Genomic DNA, 15565 nt, shown 5'->3' with positions numbered 1-15565 from the left:
CTTTCATGAGGACCCCCACAGGAGAGGAAGACCCAGAGTTACCTCTGCTGCAGAGGATAAGTTCATTAGAGTTACCGGCCTCAGAAATCTGCAATTAACTGCACCTCAGATTGCAGCCCAAATGAATGCTTCACAGAGTTCAAGTAACAGACACATCTCAACATCAACTGTTAAGAGGAGACTGCGTGAATCAGGCCGTAATGGTCGAATTGCTACAAAGAAAAAGGACACATATAAAAGAAGTGCCTTGCTTGGGCCAAGAAACATTCGCAATGGACATTAGACCGGTGGAAATCTGTCCTTTGGAGATTTTTTGTCTTTGTGAGACACAGAGTAGGTGAACGGAGGATCTCCCGATGTGTGGTTCCCACCGTGAAGCATGGAGGAGGAGGTGTGATGGTTTTGGGGTGCTTTGCTGGTGACTCTGTCTGTCATTTATTTAGAATTCAAGGCACACTTAACCTGCATGGATACCACAGTATTCTGCAGCAATACGCCATCCCATCTGGTTTGCGCTTAATGGGACTATCATTTGTTTTTAACAGTACAATGACCCAACACATCTCCAGGGTGTGTAAGGGCTATTTGACCAAGAAGGAGAGTGATGGAGTGCTGCATCAGATGACCTGGCCTCCACAAGCACCCAACCTCAACCCAATTGAGATGGTTTGGGATGAGTTGGACTGTTGGAAAAGCATTCCAGGTGAAGCTGGTTGAAAGAATGCCAAGAGTGTGCAAAGCTGTCATCAAGGCAAAGGGTGGCTACTTTGAAGAATCTCAAATTGATTTGTTTAACACTTTTTTGGTCACTAAATGATTCCATATGTGTTTTTTCATAGTTTTGATGTCTTCACTATTATTCTACAATGTAGAAAATAGTAAAAAAAAAATAAAGAAAAACCCTTAAATGAGTAGGTGTGTCCAAACTTTTGACATGTGCTGTAGGTACAGTATTTGTATAATGTGAGTGTGAATGCATGTGATTGCATGGTATACATTTTTCATTTAACCTTTATTTTAACAGGGATTCATATTGAGATCCAGGTCTCTTTTACAAATGAGCCCTGCAGAACGGAAACAGAATACACACATCCAATACAAAATGCAGAGCCGGTTAGGAAAGACATTGGAAATGTATTTTGTTACGTGTTTTCAATCAATGAGGTCAGATACTTTTGGTAGGGAAGTAATATCAAAGTTGTGATCAAATGTGGTTAGCATTGCTCTAAAACCTGCACAGTGCAGTCTTATCACCTCTGTCACCAGTAAACAAGTTAATCAGGTCAGGGAAACAAGACAATAATCTCTATGCGAACACAGGTCACATACTGTCATATACTCAGGTCGCATACCTTACTCGTATCTATTACTGTTGATTTGAGACCTCAGAGCTATTTTTCCTATATGTCAGTAAAATGGAGCAGAAATGCAAAGACACTGTATAAGGGGGATTATATGCTTCACTGTAATGTTGGTGGGGATGGGGGACGGTGAAATGAGAAGTGGTTTTCACCTCGTGTGGTCGCAGGCTGACTGTCTACAATGCAACTGAGTGGGTGTAGCATCCGCTGCTACTGAAGCCACGCTCTAGACTCAATTCCAGCACAGAAGCCCTTTTGTTACATGATGACTCTGTATGTCTGTTTGTGATTACATTCCTGCATGCATATACTTTTGTGGATCAATTAAAGTAACAAAAAATGCTCACACAGAATCGTAAGAAAGATAAAAAATGCAACATTTATTTATTTGAATATTTGCAGGATAGAATATACAAAATACACAGTATGTGTTACAGCTATAGCCTACTGCTTGCATAGCATTGGCGTCCAATAAGAAGAAAAAACATATATTATTTTTTATTTCTCACTATATATGGAAGTTGATAAGTCGTGTTTATCAGAATATGGAGGACAATGACTACTTTACATTTGTATAAAATGTTAAATAAATATAAAACACCAAAAGGTGAAATACAACATGTCGAGGGTATTGAAATTAGTTAATCACTTTGTAATTTTATGGAGGTTATACAAAGAGGGAAATAGATAGTCCAACATTTGACCTTATCATGAACACTATGCAGTGGTTTACATGCAATTTACCTGAATATCAGGTATTCTTAAATCGTTTCAATAATGTAGAATATATCTACTTGTCTCTATTTGGAATTATCTAAATATCTAAATATTTTTCTCTATATCTATATTATGTATTTCCTTATACTATTATGGATATATTATTTTTAATCAGGTCAATATAACAAACAAGTAAGAGTATAAAGAGCTGATGTCTGTAAATATGCATTGAACCCTAGCATACAGAGGTAATGTTCATACACTTCTTTTGTTCTTGTTCTTGAGAGCGGACTATCAACATAATGTGTTACCTCCTGACCTAAACCCCCATCAATAACAACACTACTTACAAAAGAGAAGCAACACGGAGTGAATACAAACATCCCTAATAATGTTAACTCCAGAATATTCTGCACTTTCACCACCAACACTGATAAAAAAAGTGTTTTATTCTACAAAAGCAAAATCAATCAATATATTATAATTTTATCCGATTTTATGATTTACCTTAGCAACAGGGCCTGATTAATGCAGGGGTTTACCGGGGCTTTAACACCTGCGTCCAGGCCCATTGGGGGCCCAAGAGGCAGCAATGATTTTTTTTGTTTTTAAATAAATGTTTAACTATCAAGGAAATATATACTGTATATATTATATGTTATATATATATATTATATGTTGTATATATTATATATGTAGCACATATTTTATACTTTTTCACTACAACTGCCACAGGAAGACTCAGGACTCTGCTATCAATGAGTCTAGCTGCTGCCTGCTGTCGCTCTGCTAATCATCAGAAGGGAGGGAGGAGAGGAGGTAGGGGGTCCCCTGTCTTGATTGGGTAATTGATTAATAAAAATATATAAATAATAACTGCATAATAAATAAATAGGACTGGTCAATTGTGTGAGTCAAGGACTGGGCCCAAGAGGCAAAAAATAATAAAACTTTTTATTTTATATATATATATTTTTTTAATCCAACCATCCAACCGCTCTCAATGTTCAAAATACACCAGAAAGCATAATTTAGCTGCAGAGGATAAATCGTTTATAAAAAAAATAACTGTGAATTAAGTTTTATCACAAGCACATACAGATATCTCCCAAAATTAAGGAAACACCAACAAAAAGTGTCTTAAAAGGGTGCTGCGCCACCATGAACTGCCAGAACAGCTTCAATGCTCCTTGGCATAGATTATGCATGTGGCTCTAAACCATGCCAGGAAAATGCCCCCCACACCATAACATACTGTATACCTTGTATCCCTTGTTAACTCATGTGTTTCCTTTATTTTGGCAGTTACTGGTATGCCTACAGTCAGGAAGGTCATGCGCCCCAAATAGGCTACAGCTTGTTGCTTTTTGGCCATAGATATATACTCCATTGAAGTGGTACACCAGCAGTGGATGCCAGTTCTGACTTGAATGGGAACTGCCATCTATGGATTGTACTTCTATGGTTGGGAAGCAGCTGTCAGTTTGCAGATTTCAAAATAAAATTGTGGGAAGAACGCACAGTTTGGAAAGCAAATGCCTACTAGTGAAAAGAGAAGACTAATCTGTCTATAGAACCAATAAAAAAATGTTCTTGACAACTCCCAATTTTTAGCTAACATCAGCCCTCACCGTGAGAAGCCTATGGCTTCATCTTCATCATTAGGTGAATCAGTGTGCCACTCGACATTTTATTTAGTAACCTACTGTAACCTATGATATACAGTATATACTGTATATATATTGCCTCCTAATATTGTGTCGCTTCATTGGCCTGGGCTATTGTTTGTTTGAATTCAAGACCAGATTGATCTCAGTTTGTCAGTGTCAGAGTAGCCAGTCATTTCAGTCAGTTGTGTGGTAATAAAAAGATTCAACTAATGTCTTTAGGTCATGTAAATGATGTAGAACTGCGTTAAATGCATTTTTTTTTTTAAAGCGGATTCTTTTACGACCCTGCTAAAAAAAATCCCCATGTGTGGAAATCCTAAAAATGCCTCTGCTCAACTGTAGCCTAGTGTATGCCACATGGCAAACGTTATTATGGCTTTATTATAAAGGGGCTTTTTCTTCAACAGTCAATTTTCCACGCATCGAATTGCATCTTGATGCAAGGATTTGTTTAAAGAAAATGATGGTGTGCCGGGAAGGGGGAAGGCCCTGCGTAGCAACATTACATGTAAATTGGCCTACAGTATTATTATGCCTTAAACAAATGATAATCAGCCAGCTATCTAAAAATAAGTATCTTCATCATCAACCCCAGGCTTATTATATCATATAGATACCAAACACGTTCTCTGTGGAATATTGTATCCGAACTTGAGTGACATTTTTCACTTTGACAAAGATGGAGTCATCTTCAAAGAAGTGGAACACCCCTCCCAGGTAGCTGTTTGATGTGGACATCATTTTCCCAAACTTGGGGTAATATCTCCTGGACTTAAGGAGTTCAATGTCCTCCCCAAGATACCGTGGAGTATTTCTGCAGACTGAGTGTGTGAACTCAATATTGACCTCACTGAAGAAGATCTTAGAGTAGACGTAGTAGTAACCTTCCTTCTGGATGACAAGCTTGCCATCTTTGTACTCCATTTCATGGAGGAGCGGTTCTGCCTGCATGTTCCATACCATGACTCCATCTCCATGAGGTGCTTGAGGTCCAGCTGGAGAACAAATACAGGACAATATGTGGGAAAAGTTTTCTGTCGTAAGAGCTCATTTTAATTTATCTTCATGTCCTATTTCAAACACCATACTATCTGATGTACTACTACATACTTATATTTCACCCTCTTCTGTCATGACCAAATATTAATATAAAGGGGTGTGTGTAGTTGCAATGGCCTGGTGGTAATGGTCTTACCTGTCAGATGTGCAACAGGTTTTGAAGGCAACACAATAGGGTTCGGTCTTGAAGTTGGGGGAACCTCCTTCGGAATGTCCTCTTGGTCTGTTTTTGGGGACAAAGTTTATGTTGAACTGATGTGCATTTTAGAAGGTGAATGATTCAGAAATGCATTTATCAAATGTGTACAAAATACTCAGTCGGGATACAATATATACAGTGTCTTCTTCTACCAAAGATGAGTCCCTTGTCATTTTGTCACAGTGTTTGAACAAGAGAAGGAGATATAGTCTGGGACATACCTTGGATACTCATACCAACTGACCCTGACTCCGCCTGCAGTTGAGAATAGAGATATCATCATAATGAACAGAGAGGTTTGTGGTAATACAGTACAGGCATGTGTGAGAATGTTAATTTGTTCCTATTTAAGTGGTTCTTTGGGCCTTCAGCAATGTGACCTTTACATTTTATTAGATGATACGCAGGAAAGATAAACAGAACAGCTTATGGTTCCTGGTAATTAAGCAAAGTAGATCACCCATCCCATCCCAGAACACCCCACCCCCCTGTCTTCCCCTGTCAGTACATGTGCATGCAGCGAGACTAGGTTAGCTCTATCCTCTTCCAATAAACCATCGCACCCTTGCCACCATATTGGGTCAGGGGAAATGATGTCACATGAAGCTCAACATAACCACAAACACCTGACCAACGAACCAATTCTGTGGAACACGGAATGCTGGCCCCTGCTCCAGCAAGGTACGTCACGGAACATTCATATTCTCCGAAATGATGCCAATTCTGATAAACTTCTCCATCTCAACTGTTGCCAAATGTACAAGAATGAATAAAACTGTTTAATGCGTATATCAAGGGGAATCCCAACTCAAACTTTGGACAGAAACTGCTGACCATGACAGAACTTGACTATGTTGTCATGAGACCTGTTTGTACGTAAAGCAAAATTAACACGACAAAAAACCTACATGGTGGTGAATAATGCCCTGGTACCTCGGGAGTTAATATTTGTTTCTGTTCCCTATAGACTTTCACAATTACAGTCTAACAAAACAACCAATTGTAGCAAGGTTCCAATATTCCAAGTGACATATCACCACACATTACTCTATTCTCAACCAGGATAATGCCATAATAAAATGGAGCAAAGGAACAAATGCAAAAAGCCAACAGTAACTTACTATTGTACATTGTACAAAATACATTGAGATTGGGTAACCAAATGTGACTTTTTAAATAATAATTTATTAATTTCATGTAGTATCTTGGGTTTTTAAAGTATTGTCTTAATTAATGTAACTGTGCATTCTGCATAATTTCAGTCTTGTCGACTGCGACTATGAAGTAAATCAAATCCAGTAATTATTTCCCATATGATGATACAAATGGGTTGTACATTATTTTTTTGAGAGAGAAAGAACACATCAACTAATGACACTGAAAATGTATTCACTTTCATTTTGGAATGAAAGAAAGATGTTTCTGAGAATAGTGTACACGTTGTGGGGTTGAGAGCAAGACAGAGATTGGGGGAAATAAAACAGTGAGAGATGAAAGAACACAGTAAAGAGTACATAGTTGTTACTAGATGTGTGTAGTGTGAGAGAGAGAGATGTGTGAAGAGAGACTCTCAGGTGTTGAGGGAGACGGAATAGAGATGGAGATGGGTAGACAGCCACATCATGGTGACAATACTCACAGATCCCTGTTTAGAGTAGAGGTGGTAGATGAAGCAGGCCTCTATGGCCAAGCCACACAAAGCCAGACCAACCAGCAAGAACAGCAGGCTTTGGGCCACACCACCCCGACCAGGAGGTCTCGGCTTGGGGGGCAGCGGTGGGTAGGTTGCATGGCTATCCACCATGAACACGGAGGGGTACGGGACACCACCCTCAGCCATGATGTCTCCGATCAGAGAATATAAGGAACTGAAAAAGGATCCTCCAAGAGGAAGTCAAGTAGTACCTGAGTGAGGTCCACGCACCAGGGGTCCCGGCACACAACGAGACACAGAGAGATTCTTTCCCAGAGCAAGACCAAGCACTAGTGTGGGTTGTACAGTATGACTCCTCAGGTCATCTTGTCAGCAGAAAAGACAAGACACACAGTAGTGGAAGAAAACTTCCAGATATGAGAAATGTGGAAATCCTTCACAGAAACGACCACCTCCCCAAAGAGCAGTCACAGAAAGCAAAACTTGTCTTAATCAAAATAAATCTTGACAGAGAGAGAACGGTTACCTCTGGTGTTAAGTTTCAATCAGTCAGATAGAGCGAGGCAAATGCAAATGAGCATCTTATAGAGTGTCCATGCACTGAGTATGATCACCTCCCCACTACACTACATACACCCTCCCACTCTAGCCTACTACAGCATACATGGAGTTTCGCAATAATTTGTCTCTGTTCACACTTCCTCTCACTCACTCTCAGCCACTCTCATGATGAGTATCTGATCTGGTAGAGAGTGGTCTGCTGTCAACTCTACCAGCAAAAACAATAAAATCATGACAAGACCAATATATTCATGTTCCTTTACAGTGCAGCTTCTTGTAAAAAACAACAATATATGGTTAATTGTATTGTTATTCTTGTGTTGTTAAGACTTTTCATGCTAATTCTTTTTTACCACATACTTTGTCAAGATCATTCTTTGCCCTCCCTGACATTGGGAGGTTGGGAGTTTGATCCCCGGTCAAGTCATACCAAAGACTGGAAAAATGCGTCTCTGCTTGGCACTTGGAGATGGATTGTGGTTTACTATGTCAGGAAGTGGATTAAAGGTACACAGCAGGGGTGTCCATATTTAGCTTCAGCATGCTCTCTAAGGTGTGTTCTAAAAGTAATTTTCAATTCTTTAAGTTTTCAATCACCCACTAGTGAAAATAATCTACAACTAAACATATATATTCAAAATCATATTCAGATGTAGGATCAACACCCTTTCCAAACCCCCTTAGCTATCAGGCTGGGGCAGTACAAATCTGAGATCAGTGGCAAAGAGTAAACCTCATCCAAAACTAACAAGAGCACATTGCAATAACAATGTAAAGCTTTCCCTTGGTCATAGCACCACCCACAGCCTCTCTGACCATAATGCACACTTCTAAAAAAAACATTCTGCATGTCATCTAACTAAAACGTACAACAAGTTGTCCTTAAAAATGGTATGTACACGGCATATGCTGTATGTGTGTACATATTTTTGTATGTTTACTACTGGGTATGCTGTGTATGCTTTTGTGTACGTGTGTTTTGATCTAGAAAACTTTTATGTGATGTGTATGTTTTTATTGATTCTATGGAATCCAGGAATCCTTGGAAAACTGTGGAAATTGTCACTGAGTGGACAATTCTGGCTAAAAAAAACTGTATGAAATGAGTGCCCAGTGAGCAAAATGATGTTGGAAAGAAGTTGAAAAGACATGGACGTTGAAGTCAAGTTAATTTTCAGTTCTAAGTGAAAGTTGAAAATGTATTTTAAAAACATTGAAAATACGTATTTTACGGACATAAAAATGTGGTTAGTCCAGACAGGACGAAATCTGAACCAAACATAGGCCCGCTCAGAGCTGACCAAATCTTAAGAAATCATAGATGTCCATGTTTGGGCCAAATCAAGGGTGGTCCAGAGCGGACCAAATCTGAACCAATTATATACATTAATTTTAGGGCCAAATCAAGGCCGGTCTGGAAATTAACTTCTGTTGATGTTGAAATCAAGACCAAGATGGACTGACCAAATTTCACCAAATTTTCAACATCCATGTACATCCTACGTCAGTCAGTGCTTACTGGATGTGTGCATCTCTGTGTGTGTGTGTGTGTGTGTGTGTGTGTGTGTGTGTGTGTGTGTGTGTGTGTGTGTGTGTGTGTGTGCGTGCGTGCGTGCGTGCGTGCGTGCGTGCGTGCGTGTGTGTGTGTGTGTGTGTGTGTATGCGTTTAACTGTACTTGTGGGGACCAGAATAGAATAGTAAACAAACAAACACTTGACCAACTGGGGTCATTTTGTTAGTCCCCACAAGGTCAAATGCTATTTTTAAGGGGTTTATTTGGGGTTGATGTTATTAACATCAATTAAGTGTAGGAGATACGGTTTGGGTTAGGAGCTAGGTGTAGGTTTAGGGTTAGGATTAAGATTAGGTTTTGGGGTTAAGGTTAGGTTTAGGGTTAAAATTAGGATCAGGGCAGGGGTTCCCCAACTTTTTTGATATTTAAAAAAAGCCTGTGACCCCACCTTGTAAAGGGTGATATAATCAAAAGCCAATGTTTACTTTTTTTAACCTCTCTAGGGTACGCGTCCCACCTGGCCAAAATACGGTGAAATTGCAGAGCAATAATATTTTGTAACTTAAACCATTCAAAAGATAAACCATTCATCTCTGTTTGTTACAAGCTTAATCTAGCGGCTACCGGAGGTTACTGACATAACCCCAGTGGTGGAAAAAGTACCAAATTGTCATACTTGAGTAAAAGTAAAAAATACCTTAATAGATAATGACTCAAGTAAAAGTGAAAGTTTCCCAGTAAAATACTACTTGAGTATCAAAAGTAAAAGTATAAATCATTTCAAAATCCTTATATTAAGCAAATCAGACGGCATAATTTTCTTGTTTTTTTAAATGTACGGATAGCCAGGGGCATGCTCCAACACTCAGACATAATTTACAAACGAAGCGTGTGTTTAGTGAGTCCGCCAGCTCAGAGGCAGTAGGGATACCCAGGCATGTTCTCTTGATAAGAGTGTAAATTAGACCACTTTTAGGTGTCATGGAAAATGTATGGAGTAAAACGTACATTATTTTATTTAGGAATGTAGTAAAGTAAATCTAAAAGTTGTTAAAAATATAAATAGTAAAGTAAAGTACAGATACAAAAAAAACGTCTTAAGTAGTCCTTTAAAGTATTTTTACTTAAAAGTACTTCACACCACTGCTATACATTGGTATTGCACACCCTTCCAGTCAATCATACGCGCTACTTTGTAGAAGTTATTGTAAAAGATAGGGCTACAGGGTGAGATTTTTTTCTTCCAGTGGTCTAGTCTAACTTCGATATAATAGGTTATCTTGTTGGGTGAGATACCATAAAATCGACTCACTTTCAGTTGCGCGCACAGTGGTCAGAACTGATCTGAAGTTAGTTGTTCGGTGAAGTAGGCGACTTGATTTCTGCTATGACTAACTTTGATCACAAGCAATAAATAGCCTACAACTCGTGGTCGCTGACAGTCTATGGAAAATGTACGTATACAATGCGGTATGAGTGAAGCGAAGTAGGCTACTAGACTACAAGAACAAGCATTCATGGCTGCCGATGAGTCAACAGTGATTGTAACTTTAACTGAAGTCCAAGGTCGCTTCTAGGCTACAAATGGGTTCCATGTTTGATCTGAGCGCTGCTGTAAGACTCTATTTGCTGTCTTGTTTCGTTGTATCTGTGGACATCACTTTAGGCTTGGGACAAAGCCAAGATACTGAATTCACGTTTCAACTCCCTGCGGGTAGAACAGAATGTTTCTACCAAACAGCTACGAAGAACGGAAGCCTGGAAGTAGAATACCAGGTAGCAGGCTTGGACAATTTAGTTTTCTGTGGTATTGAAAACACAGCTGACATTCTATGTGTCATTCTCTCTCTCTGTGTGTGTGTGTGTGTGTGTGTGTGTGTGTGGTGCAATTTCGTGCCTCTATTATAACAATGTTATAAGTTGTATTTGTCAGTCAGTTACTGGATGCTTTATTGTTACAGCCAAAGGACTTTGCTCAGATGCAAATAATAAGATAAGGCATCTTCCTTCCATACAGGTGGAGTCTATAAGACAAAGCCAGCTTGAATAGCTGCTGGCATTGGCATGAAGGGTCAAGGCAGGGGAAGTGTTTACAAAGGGATCCACTGTGTCAGCATGAGGCCAGACACTCTAACTAACCTCTGAGCTATAGTAGCTGTAGTAGGCCTGTGGCTTCTTCTTCTCCTCTAGACATGTAAAGAGAAGGAGAGCGCTTACCACCAAGTGTAGGCCTACTTGGTGTGTTAGTAGTCATGCGCTTTGCTGCAAAATGCATATTAAATATGAAGATGAGCCATCCCTTGTTACAATTTATATATAGCATTTTAGTCATTTAGTAGACACGGTTGCAGAGTTAGTCAGTTGACTAGTATAAAAGTGTAAACCACTACAGGTTAAGCCCTTCATAGATTAAAGTTGAAGTGATGCTCATCATGCTACGGTATCAATGGCTACTCTATATACTGGAAACCCCTGTTCCCAATCCTCACACTGTACCAAGGCCCTCTGGCAGACACATGACTGTGATACGATGTCATGTTCCTCGCCACCCAACCCGCCAAGCCGTGACACATTACTGTGGACGTGTGTGTGTGTGTGTGTGTGTGTGTGTGTGTGTGTGTGTGTGTGTGTGTGTGTGTGTGTGTGTGTGTGTGTGTGTGTGTGTGTGTGTGTGTGTGTGTGTAGTCTGTGTGGAGCCTGGCAGGCTTATTGTGGTATCCACAAAGCAACAGCTGAGATGCACAGGGCTGAGAGAGATGACAGCTTGAGAGAGCAAGCTGAAGGACTGTGGGGATTGAGGCGTTTTATACAGCAGTCTGTGGTGTGTGTCTGCCTGCCTGTCTGTCTGTCCGTCTGTTACCCTTTCTCAACCAAGACAATGACACCACACTGGCAATGGTAGTGACTCATGCCTAAGGCCTAGTTTATATGGCCTAACATGCTGTATTTCCCTCCTTATGTTTCTGCTGCCTGAGAGTGGTGTTTGACATAAACAGACAGGTGCTGGGGAGTGGGTGTACTGGCTAGCCTCTCCTTGCTGTTGGATTGTAGCTTTAACTGAAGTTACTGTAGGTTGGTCCTGACCTGGTGGATCTATTTTAACTCATATCTACTGTGTTGTAGAGTTTGAATATGACAATCTGAGACTGCTAATGACCGGATGAACCATGAGCTGTGCAAATACTTGGAAAAATACTATATCCTTGTTGTAGTGGAAGGTATATGCAGGTATACACTGTATACACACTTATTTTTCAGTTGGCATTGCGTATACTCACTTCTTAATCCCCACAAAGCATATTAAAGTAGTGTAGTGGAGGTATACGCCATATCAGTTAATAAGGCTGATGGAACAGATCAGAATTTTTAGCTTATAATGTTGATAAACTATTATGAGGTAGACCTATGCACAAATGTTCCAAAATGACATTTGAATGAAAACACTGTTCTAAAAAGCGATTTCATGGAGAGATGGAAACATCTGTTAGAAATGTAGAAAGAAGGGAGATCTAAAGATGCAACAGCAATCATGGGTTGTTAATATGACTAGGATCATGCCTTTGCCTGCCAGACAATGACAGACAATTTATAGAAAACCAATAGAACAGGAGAACGCATATGAGGAAGTCTTTCTAAAGGAATTGCCTCTACGTTTCTATGGTGGGATTTTGGCTTTAGGCTACTTTGAAGCAAAGAAAAACATGACTCATATGAAGTAAAACATCCAGGTTTCAAACAATTAAGGATCAGGAAAAATATAACAATGCATAGATGGAAAGGCTTTCCCAAAATCCGTATCAATGAAATGTTAACTAGCTACAAAGTAGTCTATGCTTCCCTGGCAGAATGATATCATGATTATCTGCATCAATCCAGTGGTAATTTGTTTTGCAAACTCCATATCATGTGCTACAGAAACACAGCTAACCAAACAACAGTACTAGGTGCTTGTGCACTTGAATTAAAAGGTAACTACATTCAAAAAATGTATTTATTTATTTATCCCAGACCAGTTTTTCTGTTAAGTGTGACTTTGAAAGCAAAAAAAATGTAAAAACTTGACTGAATTTCTGATTTGCACGGTACAGCTTGGGTTGGCCTGACTGTGAAAGACCATTATGTGATTTATAATTTTAGGCCATTCAGAGTGTATGTCACTGTTTGTCATTCAATTTTTTACACAGGGCACTTTTCCGTCGTCGGCTGGGCCATTTTGGAAATGGGCAAAATTAGTGTAAAATCACTTCTCCAGGCACCACTACAACACTGACTATACCACCACCACAACACTGACTATACCACCACCACAGTGTTCATGTGTCTACAGTATGTATGGAAGTGAAGACCTGTGTGTGTGTAGACGTGGTGGATTTCAGTCTGTCTTTAGTGTCTGTCTGTAACACTGGATATTCTCATAGGAACACTTTGAGTTGGATTATAATATCATTCAATACATTCCCTCCTGTTCCAGGTGATTGCAGGTGCAGGCCTGGATGTGGGCTTCACCCTGATCTCCCCCAGCGGATACAAGCTGGCCTCTGAGTTCAGGACATCTGACGGCATCCACACGTGAGTGGGCGAAACCTAGTAACACAAGACCTACTAACCTGACCTCCTCTAACTTCTTTGGAGTGGTATGAAGGTCTCACCATGCTCGATGGTTTGTGATTCAAAGTTTTTGTAAGGTGATGCAAAAGACACCTTTCCATCCTCTGGCTTACAGACAGTAAAGTTCTACACTATTCTATATGACAGTCTGAATACTGTCTGACTTGCTCTGACCCTCTCTGACATCATGTTGTTCTTCCTCATTGGTCTGTCTCCCAGGGTGGAGCCTACAGAGGACGGAGACTACCGGCTGTGTTTTGACAACAGCTTCAGTAAGCTTTCTGAGAAGATGGTGTTCTTCGAGGTGATTGTTGAGGGCCAGCCTGGGGACGCCTGGGGCGACGAAGAGTGGGCTGACATGGCCGAGCCAGAGAGCATGGTGGAGTACAAACTGGAAGACATCAGGGTGAGAAGGACAGGAGGAACACCCAAACGCTCAGCCACTGGGACTGGTGTCTTTCTATCCCTCTATTTTTACACATCCCCTTTTTTGTCACATGTTCTCTCTTATCCTCTCCCACCTTACTCACTGTCTCTCCCTGTAGGAGACCATGGACTCAGTGCACAGGCACCTGGAGCGGAGCCGCCAGCTTCAGACCATGCTGAGGGCCTTCGAGGCCCGGGACCGCTACCTACTGGAGGACAACCTGTGGAGGGTCTCCTTCTGGTCCTCCATGAGCCTCCTGGTCATCCTGACCGTGGCCGTCACACAGGTCTACACCCTCCGACGCCTCTTCGACGACAAGAGGGTCTGCAAACCCTAGTGTCCAGTGGTATCTTCCACCACCCCCACACTCTTCCCAGTGGTATCTTCCACAATCCCCATACCATTCTCAGTGGTATCTTCCAGCAGACTCACACCCTTCCCAGTGGTACCTTCCACCACCCCCACATCATGCCCAGTGATATCTTCCAGCAGACCCACACACGGCCCAATGGTATCTTCCACCACCCCCACACCCTTCCCAGTGGTATCTTCCACCACCCCCACACCCTTCCCGGTGGTATCTTCCACCACCCCCACATCCTTCCCAGTGGTATCTTCCACCACCCCCACACCCTTCCCGGTGGTATCTTCCACCACCCCCTTCCCAGTGGTATCTTCCGCAAAGATGCCATAGAAGGGTGTTGGGACTAACAGGAACCTACTGTAAAGTAATGGTCTCAGAGATTGAAGAAGAGAGATAGACTATTGACAACAGTGATGTGTGGTAAATGAGGGACTGTTAGTAAGGATTTAGTGATGTTTGTGTGTGATGAGCTTGATTCAGCTTTTGAGTGGCAGAAAAGTGCATGTTTGTATGTGAGTCATAAACACTGTATAATGATGTTTTGACAATTTAGTGTCAATCTATCAAACAAGATATCAATGCAATAGATCATGTGGTTGTATGTTTTTAACATGGGATCTTAAGAGTGACTTTACAAATATAATTTATTTAATGACATGGTTATAACACAACTACAACAAAATAAACACACAAAAAAAACATTATACTGTGAAATAAATTAATTCTGGAGAAAGAGTAGCCTTGTAAAGCTCTGATCCCGCAAGCTTACATTCAAAGCTGCAGTGGTTATCAGTCTGGTAATTACGAGGCAAGAGAAAGAAGTCTTACATGCAACAATGACTGTTCTCATGGGATGGTTTTATTGAATTACAGATATTTCATTTTTATTGTAATGTATAGTGTTTGACAGAGATCTGGTGAGACAAAGCCAAAGAGTTGAGACATTCAAAAATTATTCCTGCCAGGAGAATGTTGCAAAGTCAACCACAAGCATAGTTGTTATATACACCTCCAACACCACAAAACAAGATACAATCATTCATTTGAAAAAAAGATTGTATTTATAAAATCTTAATGATCCATTCCTTTCAATTACAGGTACAGTAGTGCAAGTTTGAGTGTCAAAAGTGTGCAGCGAAAGAAAATAAGGCAATCTTATTGGCTACCATAAAACAGCACTGGATTAAAGGCATATCGCAAAGTTCTGCAGTTGACATCAGTTGGAACTATTATTGACACTGTACTACATTATAATCACATTACCGGTATTTGCCCTTCTTCATACAATTACCCTTACTACAGTATAAATAAACTGTATAATAATAACATACAGCATATAGAAGAGGCTTTTATTCAAAGTGATTTACAGTCATCCGTGCATACATTTCACGTATAAGTGGTCCCAGCAGGATTCGAACCTATGGCCCTTGG

The 15565-nt window shown here is 40.4% G+C and overlaps 2 protein-coding genes across 3 annotated transcripts; one reads left to right on the top strand and one right to left on the bottom strand.

Annotated features, from left to right (window-relative positions):
- Positions 1–1717: 1717 nt before the first annotated feature.
- On the bottom strand, positions 1718–8762 carry LOC120039893 (tumor necrosis factor ligand superfamily member 14-like). The gene is made up of 4 exons (XM_038985225.1): positions 6646–8762; positions 5228–5261; positions 4944–5030; positions 1718–4743 (listed from the first exon to the last, which is right to left on the bottom strand). Exons 1-4 carry the CDS (start codon positions 6844–6846, stop codon positions 4349–4351), a joined length of 717 nt encoding a protein of 238 aa, XP_038841153.1. The 5' UTR covers positions 6847–8762; the 3' UTR covers positions 1718–4348.
- Positions 8763–9985: 1223 nt separating this feature from the next.
- On the top strand, positions 9986–15539 carry LOC120039908 (transmembrane emp24 domain-containing protein 1-like). 2 transcript variants are annotated; one of them, XM_038985232.1, is made up of 4 exons: positions 9986–10511; positions 13207–13304; positions 13563–13749; positions 13889–15539. In XM_038985232.1, exons 1-4 carry the CDS (start codon positions 10320–10322, stop codon positions 14105–14107), a joined length of 696 nt encoding a protein of 231 aa, XP_038841160.1. In that variant the 5' UTR covers positions 9986–10319; the 3' UTR covers positions 14108–15539. The 2 variants fall into 2 exon arrangements, with proteins under 2 accessions (XP_038841160.1, XP_038841167.1); XM_038985239.1 differs by having other exon boundaries at positions 9992–10189.
- Positions 15540–15565: the final 26 nt, after the last annotated feature.

This window comes from Salvelinus namaycush, chromosome 3, assembly GCF_016432855.1.
Source record: "Salvelinus namaycush isolate Seneca chromosome 3, SaNama_1.0, whole genome shotgun sequence".
Classification (NCBI taxonomy): domain Eukaryota; kingdom Metazoa; phylum Chordata; class Actinopteri; order Salmoniformes; family Salmonidae; genus Salvelinus; species Salvelinus namaycush.
This window is presented reverse-complemented; position numbering and strand designations above follow the sequence as displayed.